The following is a 13,141-nucleotide window of genomic DNA, read 5'->3' as shown; positions in this document are numbered from 1 at the left end:
TTTGCTGCTCCCAGGAGCGCCCTCGCGCTGGAACCTGGGACCTATCCTTTCAGAAGCCCCTCTGCTCTCTGGGGGCTGCTGGAGTGGGGCTGCGGGGAGGGACAGTCTTCATGACTGTCACAGCAGTCCTCTCTGTCACAGAAGGCTTCAGCCCGGGAGGGTTCCATTTATTAACAGCTGTGACCCCAGCTCCTCACACCCAGCCTCGGCAGGGACACTGAGGAGGACGCACGGGCTGCTGAGGTCCTGCAGAAATCTGGGTCACGGCGATCCACCCCTCCGAGGCGGGCTGGGCGCGCTGGTGCGCCGTCGGCGGTTCCTGAGCAGCTGGTCTGCAGCTGCCCTGTCCCACCTGAGTGGTGCGTGGAGGGCCGCCCTGTCTGTCTAGGGCAGAGCCCAGAGGCCCCGATGGGAAGCCCTGGATAACATCAGGTAGTGCGGGGATTTTTATCCACCAGGATGAAGTGCATTATTGTTAGCCCAGCACTGAGCTTCCCAGGGGGGAGCCTGCGCACTTGACAGCACCTGCATCCCCCATGGGCCCACCAGGCAGCGGTGCAGAGAGCCTCTTAGGATGCTTGCTGCACCCTAACCCTCCACCCCGCCGCCCCCTAGAGTTCCAGCCAACTCACTGCGCAGTTTCATCTCCCTCCCTTTTTTGTAGAAAGTGGGGAGTTAGGGAGGCAAGAAGCTTACGCTGCAGAGCTTGTGTCTATAGGGTCATCTTTTTAGCGGAGAGCAAACGGCTGACTGGATCTCGTCTTCTGTGGGTTTGTTATGAGCACGTGCCTGTACAGTAGAAAGACGGTGCTTGTAGACCCTTTATTTTTACCAAGAGGGAAACTGAGGCCTGGGGAAGTATACCCAATCATGTTAGAGTTCTAAGTTACCTGTATTTTGAGAAGATAATGACACCTGTTTATGTGGCCAGACACGTGGATGGTACTCACTGAATGCCTTCCACACCCGTTGAGCTGGGTGTCCTCATCCCCACGTCACAGAGATGGCAGGTACTTTTCCAAGGTCCCACAGCTAAGGGGGTCCCAGAGGCAGCGTGTGCCCCTCCTCAGCCCCAGTGCTGTGTTCAGGTGAGGGATTTACTCCGTCCACAAGTCTCTGTACAAGAGCATGGCAACTGCCAGGCCTCCTAAAGGCCTCGGAACAATTATGTCCACTCTCAGATGAACCACATGAGGTGCTGAGTAGTGAAAGGATCCACCCAAACCCTCATGAGGTTGCAAAAGCCAGGCCCCCCAGTACCCAGTGTAGACACAGCCCATGAGATGTGTCTGCCTAAGTACCTTCGGCCAACCAACCCTGAGGGATTCCTTAGAGAGACCGACAGTAAGTGTGTTATTGTCACTGCAGGATGGACAAGTCGAAGGGACTCGGTACAAGAAGGTGGCAGTGCCCCGCTGTTGTGAGCGGACACGTTTCTGCTGGTCAGATTCGGTTGGGCCCCTCAGCGCTCAACGGCAGCCTTTTCTGTCACAAATCTAATAGTGTCATGACAGGGCTGTGAGTCAGCCTGTGAACTGATTCTTGATTGGATGTTCAGCTAAGAAAACCGGGCCACAGATGACAATAACAGGAACTACAAGAAAGGGCGGTGGCGCTCAGGGGGCTCCGGGACAGGACAAGCCCCTGGCTGGGGGTAGGAGGTGCTCGGGGCCAGCCTCACGGCCACCTTTCGCTGTGTGGCTTTGGGAAAGGCCCTCCTGTCTCTGGGCCACAGTCTCCCCAACTGTAATGGAAAACAGAGGGAAAAGGGCCTCCCTTCTGGAGCTGACGGCATGTTGGTCTCCAGCCTGAGGGTGTCCTTTCTGCCAGGAAAGCCCGACTCCCCTGAGGGATGTGCTGCTGCTGTCTCGGGGCCCCTGGGGACAGGGTCCCTGTGTTACGGTCCCTGTGTAGTGGGTCTTCAGAAGGCCCATGCGGGAGCGAGTTCTTACAGTCCAAGTGGACGGAGGCGCAGATGGCAGAGACAGAGAGACAGCGTCTGATTCCATGACCCCACCCTCCTGGCTGCATACTCTTCCCCACACTGAACATTCAGAGGTGCTGCTGTGTCTGAGGCAATGGACAAGACAGGGAGTTCATGCTGGGCTTGACCCCAAACTGTCTGTCTGTGAGCGCTGGGGTCAAGGGCCGGGAAGTGTGTTTTATACTGGAATTCGCGTTCTTGTAGTTCACAGTAGTAAAGTCATGAAAAATATGATTATGAATTTTTTTCCCCTTAGGGCTGGCTGAGTGGCTCAGTTGGTTAAGAGCTCGCTCAAGAGTGCGAGCTCTGAGCAGCAGCGGTTCGATGCCCGGCCCAAGCTGAGCAGCCGCTGAGCTGCCAACAGGTGGCAGGATGGCTCAGCTTATAAAAAAAAAAAAAAAAGAAGTACATCGTGGTAAAAAGTTCAGTCCAGTGGGCTGGCAGGGATTTCCAGGCGTTTATCCTGTGCCTCTGATTTGACAAAATTTTACAAACAAGCCCAGCGTCCCCTGCTTGCGCAAGTCTGTATAACAGCCACACAGCCTTCCACCCAGACCTGACGTGTGCCACAGCTGGACCCCCTCGCGCTGCGGCCGGGACCCCCTCGCGCCGGTTCTCACTGTCCTGCCCTTCCAGGCCTGCAACGAGTTCACCACCCACGTGATGAACCTGCTGCGCGAGCAGAGCCGGACCAGGCCCATCTCCCCGAAGGAGATCGAACGCATGGTCAGCATTATCCATCGCAAGTTCAGCTCCATCCAGATGCAGCTGAAGCAGAGCACGTGCGAGGCCGTCATGATCCTGCGGTCCCGCTTCCTGGATGCGCGGTGAGTCCCCGGGGCGTCGGTCTTCTGAGAACCGCCCACCCAGGGCTGGAATTCGCGCCGGTCCCCCCTCTCCAGGGTCTGTGTTCACCATGTTAAACGCTGAGCCCGTGGTGGCGGAGGAAGGTTCCCAGGTCAGGGTGAGAGGGCTGCGAGGCTGGACACGCCCCTGCTTCTCAGGAGCTGCATGAAGACATGGGATTGGAGGAAGGGTGACTTAGCTACAGTGACAAAAACGGCAGGCGCTTGGGGTACCTCCTATACAGGTACGTGCTGTGACTGTGGGCACACAGCAGTGACTCGCCTTCTCCAGTCTGAGAGCTGGGATCTTGTCCACACTACATACGGGCTGAATATGCACTGAGGTCAGTGCACACACGTTTCAGGTAGGGCACGCGTGTCACGCTCTGGGCTAAGTTCTAGGCGTGCAGAGACGGATGGGCTGGGTCCCCGGTGCAGAGGGACAAGGCGCTGGCCTGATGGGGCCAAACCTTCACTCAGGGTTTGATGTTTGCTGTCTGGCATTGCTGCTTGTGAGCTTACCAAGTTCAAAGAGTGCAGTGGAAACCCATGGCTAGAAAGGTCCTTTAAGGCAGAGGACAAGCCATCAGCCCTTTGTCCCCGACTCTGTAGACCAAAGGATTTATGCAAATCGCATTGATTGCTTTGGCTTCCGTTATCCAGCCTGTAAGTTGGTGCCTTTTTTATACTAGAAGAGTATTTTGATAATTGATTAAATATCTCTCAGGGTGTGGGTATCCTTGGTGATCCACAGTTCATCTTAAATTAGCCATCTGCTATAAAGGCAGATTTCATCTTTCATTATTTCAATTTCTGAAAATAACCCCAACCTATGATTTTTATCATTAAAACGTCAGATGTGTCGTGGTAATATACCATTTCGTGGTCGTAGTTGTGTCCCTTTTAATCAAAGATTGGCTTCTCTTAGTGAATGTTTTCACCCGTGGAATCATGTATTTTTCAGCCTTCGTACGTCACTTGTACCAGTATTTTTCTCTCTGTTCACAGTTGTGGTCTTTGGAATCCACAGACCTCTTTCAAACCCGCTGGCATCTCCTAAACGCCCTCCTACCCAGTGCATTTTGGGTCATCCGGGACCTGAAATGAGACCACCCCCCAGCGGTGTACCCCTGGGCCCGTGGGACTCCACAGGGCCAGTCAAGAGAAAGCAGAAACGAAGGGCGCTTTCCCAGCTGGGGTGGGGATGAGGCAGGACCCCCGTGCGTCTGCCTTGCCCTGGCCTGCTGCCAGCCAGGCTTCTTAAGAGCAGGCTGTGCCACACGGTGGGGTGCGAGGGACGGGTGGCCGCTGTCTGGGCCCGCCCTGTGTGTACCTGCCGCCGTCCCCACGGAAATTCCCCTCGGTAAGATGCTGGAGTTGGTATTTATGTTGGCAGATCCTGAAAAAAGGAAAAGTTGGGCCCAGACTACATTCTGTCCAAGGACAAAGTTGGGGGGAAGTCAGGAGCAGCGCCTGTGTTTCTCCCAGCACTAGCTCTGCTGAGCCCAGTTCAAGGTCAGCACCTGCAGGACTCACGGTGAGGCGGGCTTGCTCAGTTCCTGCACTCCCGCCAGCCCTGGCCTCCTTGTTCCGGTTGGCACAGAGGGACAGTCGCCCGGAGTGGGGTTCTTTCCTGCTGTGGGCACTGTTTCTGGAAGGCACCAGTCTAGGGCTGTGCTGTAGTAGGTGGCTGTATGCCTTTAAATGTTACTTAATTAAAGCAAAACAAAAATAGATACCATTTTAAACTTTGCTCTCCAGTTACACCAGCCACACTCCCGCCGCCCAGTAGCCACCTGTGGCCAATGGCTTCTGCGTCGGCCGCAGAGATAAAGCGTGTTTCCCTCACTGCGGAAAGTGCGGTCGGACAGCAGCGGCCAGACTGTTAGATGGCAGCCAGTGGCTTTCTAAAGCCATTTCAAAAATAGCAGTGACGATAAGGATGGGACAAAAGGGACGACTTTGAAAGACTTGCTTCACCTGATGAAGCTGAGACAGCAGAAAGCGGGAGAGTGACTCCCAGCTGCTGGTGCTGGTGCATGCTGGGAGCTCAAGTGTTGGAATGAATGAATGAATGAATGAATGAATGAATGAATGAATGCTAGGAGCTCAAATGTTGGAATGAATGAATAAATGAATGGATCAATGAATCCGCAAAAGCACTGAAGCAGCTCTGTGGTGATGCCATTCTATAATGTGGATAACAAAGAAAATAGAGCTGGTTTGGGTGAAAGGTGGGACCAGTTGGGGAGAGGGTTTGTGCGTGGTGCCTGGACTGTGCCGTGGTCAGTGGGTGATGTCCCTAGGGGAGGGTTAGGGCTGGGGACAACACGTTTGGGAGTTAACCATATATGTCCACGGTAACCACATTGCCCAATCTCCATTACTCTGATTCCAAAGGTTTCGTCCCTAAAATGCTGCATTTATCCAATAACCAACTTCCACATTTCTTAAATTCACAGCCTAGATCATTGAGGCTTTACACTTTTGCTCGGCCTGAAATCTCAAATGTTAGCTTGCTGAGCCAGGAACACTTCAAACCAAAGCAAAGCAACCAGGCATCTGAGCTCAAATAACCTTATCTTCAGAAGTGTGTTATTTTCACAGGGTTTCTTGAAACCCTGAAAAATTCTGGTCCCTGGATTTCACAGGCCTGAGACCGAGACTGCCTCCGAAAGAGGTGGAAGCAGGTACATCAGAGGTCACGAGACTGCCCAGGGACGGCTGCACAGCACAAGGACACGAGAGAGCTGGGGCAGCCATCCCGTCCCACACCACCCCCTCATCCCAGAGGCTGCCTTTGAACCCCGTGTCCCAACAAATACACTGTAATGCTAATACAAACAACCGAGAGAGTGAGCAAGGCCCTCCCAATTAGGGGCACCTTTGGGGTCTGGGTCCCCGGGCCCCAAACAACTGCCTTCTTTAGGAGAAGCCAGAGGTTTAGTGCAGACGAGCCCGCAGACGCGTGAGCCACTGGCCATTTCCTTCAGTTCCCTCCTGCATGAGCTTTTAACACATGCCGACTTTCTAGTTGGGCTTTAAATCCAGCCTGCCCAATTTCTGCTGCTGGGTGACCCAGAAACTCAGCATGATTTGGGGGAGCGACTTGGTCTTGGCATAGCCTGGACAGATGTGGTTTGTACCTGTGGACAGATGGTGTTCATCGGTAAAATCAGGTACTTTATTGTGTTAATTAATCCAAGTGGGACCCTGAAAACACAACATTAGCTGAGTTTCCTGTCTAGCAAGGTGATCGGTGCTTTCTGTTGGCTAAATTGGGAAATTCTGTATCCTGGCGTAACCAGGGATGTTCTGGGAGCCTTTTCCATAAGGAACAGCTTTGGATAAAAGCAAGAAAGAGAAACGTGCTAATAGAGCTGATTTAAAGGAGGCCCCACCTGCTGGGGATGGGGGGCAGCCAGCATCTCATGAGCTGGGTCCCCACGCAACTCCCCACTCCACTGGCCTTCTCCGGGACAAGGCAGTAAAATGTTCTCACTTTGCATTAGTTCAATTAGCACTTTTTTTAAAGGTAGAAAATTGCCTTTCTTCAAAAAGTGGTCTTCCTTCCAGCCACCAGTACAGTAGAGATGCCTGCGGTCCTCTGGTTTCCTCTTCAGCAGCTCTTCTCGCGTGGGAAACGTCACTTGTCTCCTTTGAAACAGTCAGGGGTCATTTCAGTCCATCCCAGGCCCGCTTCCCAGATGCCTTTTAAAAATGGTGCATGCACGCACATGGGGCAAGCATACAGAGGAAACGGTGACTTCTGTTGAACTCAGGGCTACTGAGTCCCTAAGCGGGATTGCCAGGAGGTGGCTGGGCTTGCAGTCGGGCAGGCCTGGTCCATATCTGTAACAGACCAGCAGAGCCACCGCGGGACGCAGCTATTTGTTGAGCAGTGGGAGGATGATCTCTACCTCACTAGTTGTGAAAAGTGAGTCACTTGAATTGATGGCTCTGAGGGGTGAGGCCCAAGGCCTGGCACCGGGTAGGAGGAAGCAGAGTCCCCACTCTGTCCAGGGAATGTCCTAGCCTGGTCCGCGCACAGGTGCTGTGCTGGGGAGTGGCCCCTGTCACCTCGCTTCTCCCTTCGTCTCGCCCCCGAGGTCTCTGTGACTTTCAGCTGGAGAGACCTAGGCTCAGAGACACGTCCCAGGCCACCCAGCTGGCATCCAGTTGATCTAGGATTCAAGATGGCTTCAGTTTTGAAACTTCGTGCTCTTGACCACGTTGCATAAATATTTGTGACCCTTCCATGCACAGCTTAGTAACAAATGTTTTTGGTGATGGTTTTGACATCCAGCTCCTTTGCGCAAATCTCCTTTGATCTACTTTTTGCTAAAAAAAAAAAAAAAATGTGTCTCCTCCCAGAAGTGGATTCTCTTCTCTCCCTTTCTATGTGTATTTGGTGTGAACTTGACTTTGTCGTTGTGTCTGTTTCCTTTCTCCTTACGCAGGCGGAAGAGACGGAATTTCAACAAGCAAGCGACGGAAATCCTGAATGAATATTTCTATTCCCATCTCAGCAACCCTTACCCCAGCGAGGAAGCCAAAGAGGAGTTAGCCAAGAAATGCGGCATCACCGTGTCCCAGGTGAGGGCCCCCAGGTCCGCCTGTGGCCGGCGGGGGTGGAGCCACCCGGCAAGGCCCGGGAGCCTTGCTGTGTGTAGAACTTTCCTGCCTTTGCGGGTTCCACCAGCTAAAGCCCTGAGGTGGCAGGTAGGCACATGATGTGTGTAGACAGGAGAGCTTCTGGGTAGGTAGGTACCTGGAACAACAGCAGAAGCGGAAGCGTGAGTAGAGCGTCGTATAGACCCCGGGCTGGGGTTCCTCCCGCCGAGGCCCGTGGCTTCCCGTGGGGAAGGCTCTTATCTGCGTTCGGGAAGCTGCCTGCCTTTCCTGTGTTTTCTCAAACACACTCAGTTCCTTAGCTCACTTTATTTTTGCCCAGCGCAGGAACTTTACAAGTCAGAGAATGGCACTTTTAAATGAAAGGGACTCAAATGCCTCCTCTTGATGTGCTCCTGCTCACCAAGGGAGGGGAGGGATTTTAACGTATCACTGCGATTGAATTGGAATGGTTGCCCAAAATGTCACCGAGCGTCCCCTCCCCCCAAAGAGTAATACACATAGCAGGTGCCTATTGACACAGAAGGATGCGTGATATACAAACTTTATAAAGCCGAGTCTTCAGCACTGATACAAAGTAGAAAAGTGGGCGATAGTATTTGTGCATGCATTTTGTCTCCTCGGAGGGCCCATCCAAGCTTCTTAGTCTGAGTTCTGCATACTCCCACCGGCCTCTAGTTGAGACCAGGAGGGGTAGTTCTGAAACCGACCACAGAAACTGTCTCTCGGGATTGTGTCACATGCAAGAGAACCAAATGTACTGATATTCCCTTACAAGGGTGGGATAAGGGAGACGAGCCCTCCTCAAGTGAGAAATTTCACATAACATTTTCCCAGCGACGTAGGTGCTGTGTTGTGTAAGCTGAGCATCTGTACTTTCTGGAGTTGAATCCTGGCTTCTGTTTCTCCCCGCAGGGTACCAAGTCCATCAACCTGTGTTTAGCCAAGCAGAATCAGGCCTAGTCAGACTCCAGACTCCAGTGGGGTGTTCTCAAGGAAGAGGTTGCCAGGGCCTCCCCAACAAGCTGTGGGTGGTTTTGCAGTAGCCTTAGAAACACCCTTCCAGAAAGATAAGGTAGAAAGGATGAACTCCTTTTCAACTCAGACCTTCCTTAGGTGCTGTGACCCAGCCAAAGGTCATCTGCCATCTCGACAACCCATCAGGACAAGCTCAGGTGGCCTAGTTTTGTCTGCGTATCTAAGTAGCCTTATCTAACTCTAGACCCTGGGTCCATGAGAAAACAAGCTTGATGTGTTTTGGATGTTTGCTGCATGTTTGAGAAGTGGCTCCAGGTGTGGACCATGCCACTGACTCAGGCAGCGAGTGACAGGCATAAACTCTTCTATGTTATCTGAACTCAGCTTCTGGGATTCAGAATTCCAGGTCCCTCCTGAAGATAGAATGAACCCTTCAGGAGCGAGTCTGTATTGTATGTAGGTAAAAGACGGAATCCAGGCCTGTTCCAGCAACCTTCACTTCCTTCAATGTGGAAACTTAAGGTGCAAACAGTTGGTCCAGTCAAATGACTATTTACGTACCTTGGCCCTTTTCTTTCCCTCCGCCCACCCCAAGGCCATGTCAGTCACACCATTCCCTCCCAACAGCAACCAAGCTATTCCACCATTGCCAAGCAGGTCCCCCGGGAGACAATATGACATGATGTCATGGAAAGGGCACTTGACTGGGAGCGTGCTTCTGCCAAGAGTCAACTGTGAGATTCCGGGAAACCCACGCTTTCTTTTTGGGTCTTCGTTGCCCCATCTAGCACCAGCTGTGGTTCTTGAGACCACATGATTCAATCCCCATCTAGTTCCCAAACCTAGGGGATGTCCTTTGAGCTGTCTGCTTTCCTTTCCTCTCCTGCCCTCCAAATCTCTGTCCCTTCCTGTCTCCCTCCTTCCCCCCTTCCTTCCTTCCTTCCTTCCTTCCTTCCTTCCTTCCTTCCTTCCTTCCTTCCATCAGCCCTCCATCTTTAAATTCTTACGCCTTGACTTCTTTGGTGCTGCCCTCGCTGTAGTTCCCTTCTTCCTTGTGGGCCGCTCCCACCCAGTCTTCTTAGAGCAGCGGTTCTCAACCTTCCTAATGCCGCGACCCCTTAATACAGTTCCTCATGTTGTGGTGACCCCCAACCATACAATTATGTTCGTTGCTACTCTATAACTGTAACTTTGCTACTGTTATGAATCGTAATGTAAACATCTTTTTGTTTTCCGATGGTCTTAGGCGACCCCTGTGAAAGGGTCGTTCAACCCCCAAAGGGGCCACGCCCCACAGGTTGAGAACCGCTGTATTAGAGGATCTACTGTTCTCCCTGCCCTAGAATATCCTTCTTTCTTTCGCCCTCATCTCTTCATGTCCCAGCCTGTGGTTCTGAAGCATTTTTGTAAGTCACAGATTCTTTTGAAATCTACTCACTGTTGAGTCCGCTCATGATCCAAAACAAAAATGTGCTCAGGCACCAAAGTCCCCCCGAAACCCACCTGTGGACCTTCCTCTCGTTGCATCATCTACACCAGTGCGATGCACAGAGGACGACATCAGCAACCCCAGGGAGCTTGTGAGGAGCTTATCTCATAGGCGCACCCCAGCCCTGAAGCACAGTGTCGGGGGGAGGGGGAAGCAGGAGGACGGGAGCCCGTTACACCAAGCACTCCGTGCACACTTGACATTGGAGAACATTCGAGAGGACCGTGTCTAAGCGATCTCGTCCATGTTCACAGCTACAAGCACACCCCTGTTGGAATACCCAGACGAGACTTCTCTCCAGGACCACCGGGCTCCCGTTCCTTACTGCACCCTGGCCTTCGCCCTGGCCCTGCCCCGGGGCACTGAACATGCTCAGAATGTGGTCCCACTTGCCTCAGACCCTGACGTCGGCGTGCCCCTGATGCCTTAGCATAGCATACCCTTAGATCCCAAGGAGCTGAACAGAGTTTGTTCACAAGGACACGAGTTCTGTACATTGTCCAAGGCGTGTGACGCCATCAGGTGGACGACACAGGAAATGCTGAGCTGACCTGGGGCCTTCCCTCCCAGGCCTGCTCTGCTCATTTAGATGGGTGGTGTCCCCAGAGACCCCTCCTCGACCCCCTTGTTCTCGCCTGTAGCTGACTTAATTAGCCCTCAGGCACTTTCTTTCTGCCTCAGAAGTTCCCCCAAACTACCTTTGTCCTTTGCCCGTTTCTTCCCGCTCATCCAGTTCCCTCAGAAAAACCTCCGTGCCGCGTTTCCTCTCTCTGTTCCACTCAGAAGCCAAAAAGCAACCACAATTATGATTGATGCACATGAATAGTGAAAAGTTATATCAAGAAAAACATGAGTTTGGGATGGAATTAGATACGCAGTGGTCTTGAACGGACCCACAAGGGCCCTTCTGGGTTAACTGTATTTTCCTGTCGGCACCAGCATGCACAATAATAAATTAAGCCTTTTCTTACAGAATTTTTTCTCTCATTTACTAATATTGCAACAGTATGGTTTGATTTTTTTATAACAAAGCTGTGACATTTCCACTGTAGCATACACTGCGCAGGACTATGAGGGTTAACTTATAAGATTGCTCCATTTTGCTAATGTATTTAAAAATAAGTAGTTTTGCAAGAATTTTCTTGGTCTGTCGTTGTTGGGGTACATATAAGTTATATGTGGGCTGTGGTGCATGGCTTGTCAACCTCCTCTTTCCTCACCCAAGTCATGGTTTGTTTTGTAATTACATAAAACCCACAATATTTTAGTGTGAAATCACATCTGGATTATGGGACATAAAACTTGCCTTCCGCAGGCAGAATTAGGGGAGTGACACTTGACTGTCATCGTGTCTCCTCTTATCTGGCACAGGTCTTGGTGTAAAGGGAACTGGGGCTCAGAATTGAGCCAAGACAGCTGCTGTGAGCCTCATGAAGGAGCTAGATTAACAAACGAAAGTAAATTAGGTTGATTTTACTTCACATGGCAAGCCTGGAACTCAAAGGGGTAATCAGCGGTGTGCTTCAGTTTTTTCGTGTTTTGCACACACGGGGAAACCTCGCAAATCAAAGTTTATGGATGCTGAGGTCTGTACTACAATGCAGCCAAGAATCTAGTCTATATTAAAGTATTTAACCCCTAAAGACTTGAATTGATTCCCTCAGTGAAAACACCCATGTGTTGATATAACCGTATATGGATATTTAAAGGTCTGTGTATTATTGTTGCCCAAAGTCAGCGTGAGCATTGACTAAGACAAAGAAAATTCTTGCAAAACTACACTTATTTTTTTAAATGCCTTTTTTTTAGAATCATATACTTAGGAGGTAAGCAAATTCAAAATGCTTTCCCTAAACTGAAAGGGTCCTGGTTTAATTGAGCAAGTCCTCCATAAGAAAGTTTTTGTTGCCAAGGTTTTGCTGAACGGTGTTACATTGAGCGAGAGGATGTCTTTTTATATGGCCGCTCCTCTGGACGCTCTCACTTCAGACCTTCATGTCAAGCCTGAAGACCCAGACATCGGATGAGACCACCCAGCTGGTCAGCCCCCTCGTTAGCCCTTTTCTGCTGCGCTGTTTGTGAAGGATGAAATGTTAACACTCTCATCTCCTCTTCCACGGCTCTAGGTATCAAACTGGTTTGGAAATAAGCGAATCCGGTACAAGAAGAACATAGGTAAATTCCAAGAGGAAGCCAATATTTATGCGGCCAAAACGGCTGTCACCGCTACCAATGTGTCAGCCCATGGAAGCCAAGCTAACTCACCCTCAACTCCCAACTCAGCTGGTTAGTTTTTCTTTGGATTTGGGGGGATTGTGCTCCATTTTTATACTTGTTTTTCCTGCATCGGGGTTTTCCTTTCATGCTTTAGGTTTCTGATTGGTTGGTTTATGTATTGGACTCTCTTCTGGGTTGCTGAAGCCCCTGTGGGTTTTCCTTTCATTTCCAAAAAAGCAGGGTGTGATACTGTTTCTGAGATGGGCTTGCCTGGAAGTGTGCACCGATGTGTCGAGTTAAGGTGGAGGGGTTGGTTTGGATGAGGAGACCCCTAAATTTTCCTTCCAGAGACACCAGTGTGGAAGCTGGACCTGATACTTAGGCATGGCCCCCGGGTGTCCGAGCATTTAGTCTCTTTCATATCCAGTTTTCATGCTTGTCTATTTTGCTGTTCCCATCACGTAATGTCTGGGTCACCTACTCGCACGCATTCTATGCGTGAGTATTCACTCTTCGAGCAAGGGTCTCATGAGAATGCTCTGGTCAGCAAAGCCAGACTAGGATTATTTCTGTACATTGTTTCTATCTGTTATTCTCGACTATTTTATTTTGTTGGTTTTCTTTTTGCAAACAAAGGAAATTGCCAATCATTAATTCAGATTATTCAGATTCCAGTTTTTATGTTATAATATCAGTCATGTGCTATGCTGTTGGTTTTTTTGCATTGTGTCACTAATTTCAGAGTTTAGGCTAACAAAATATATTTTTGGGAGTGCCTTATATCGGTAGTTCTGAATTTTCACTTGTGAAAACAACATAGTCAATAATGCATAAAATATAACCTTAGTGTTTGTGTGCTATGAGGACATGCTGGTACTTGTTTTAAAGGGGAAAACCAGGAATAGTTCCTTATGAAATAAGTTTGGCCTCAGATGCTGACATTTTCCCCCACGATGAGCAGATGCATTGGTTTGGGCTGGGAGCATTGCACATCTA

General features: G+C 50.7%; 1 protein-coding gene across 3 annotated transcripts in view; it reads left to right on the top strand.

The window, feature by feature from the left end:
* PBX1 (PBX homeobox 1) overlaps positions 1 to 13,141 on the top strand; it is a 253,995-nt gene that overhangs the window by 193,578 nt on the left and 47,276 nt on the right. For all 3 annotated transcript variants that reach the window (XM_019660681.1, XM_019660679.1, XM_019660680.1), the window contains exons 3-5: positions 2,621 to 2,811; positions 7,290 to 7,425; positions 12,055 to 12,214. In XM_019660681.1, the coding sequence (XP_019516226.1) occupies positions 2,621 to 2,811; positions 7,290 to 7,425; positions 12,055 to 12,214 (487 nt within the window). The remainder of the gene's footprint in view (positions 1 to 2,620; positions 2,812 to 7,289; positions 7,426 to 12,054; positions 12,215 to 13,141) is intronic.

The sequence above is a fragment of the Hipposideros armiger genome, unplaced genomic scaffold, assembly GCF_001890085.2.
Source record: "Hipposideros armiger isolate ML-2016 unplaced genomic scaffold, ASM189008v1 scaffold_324, whole genome shotgun sequence".
Taxonomy (NCBI): domain Eukaryota; kingdom Metazoa; phylum Chordata; class Mammalia; order Chiroptera; family Hipposideridae; genus Hipposideros; species Hipposideros armiger.
This window is presented reverse-complemented; position numbering and strand designations above follow the sequence as displayed.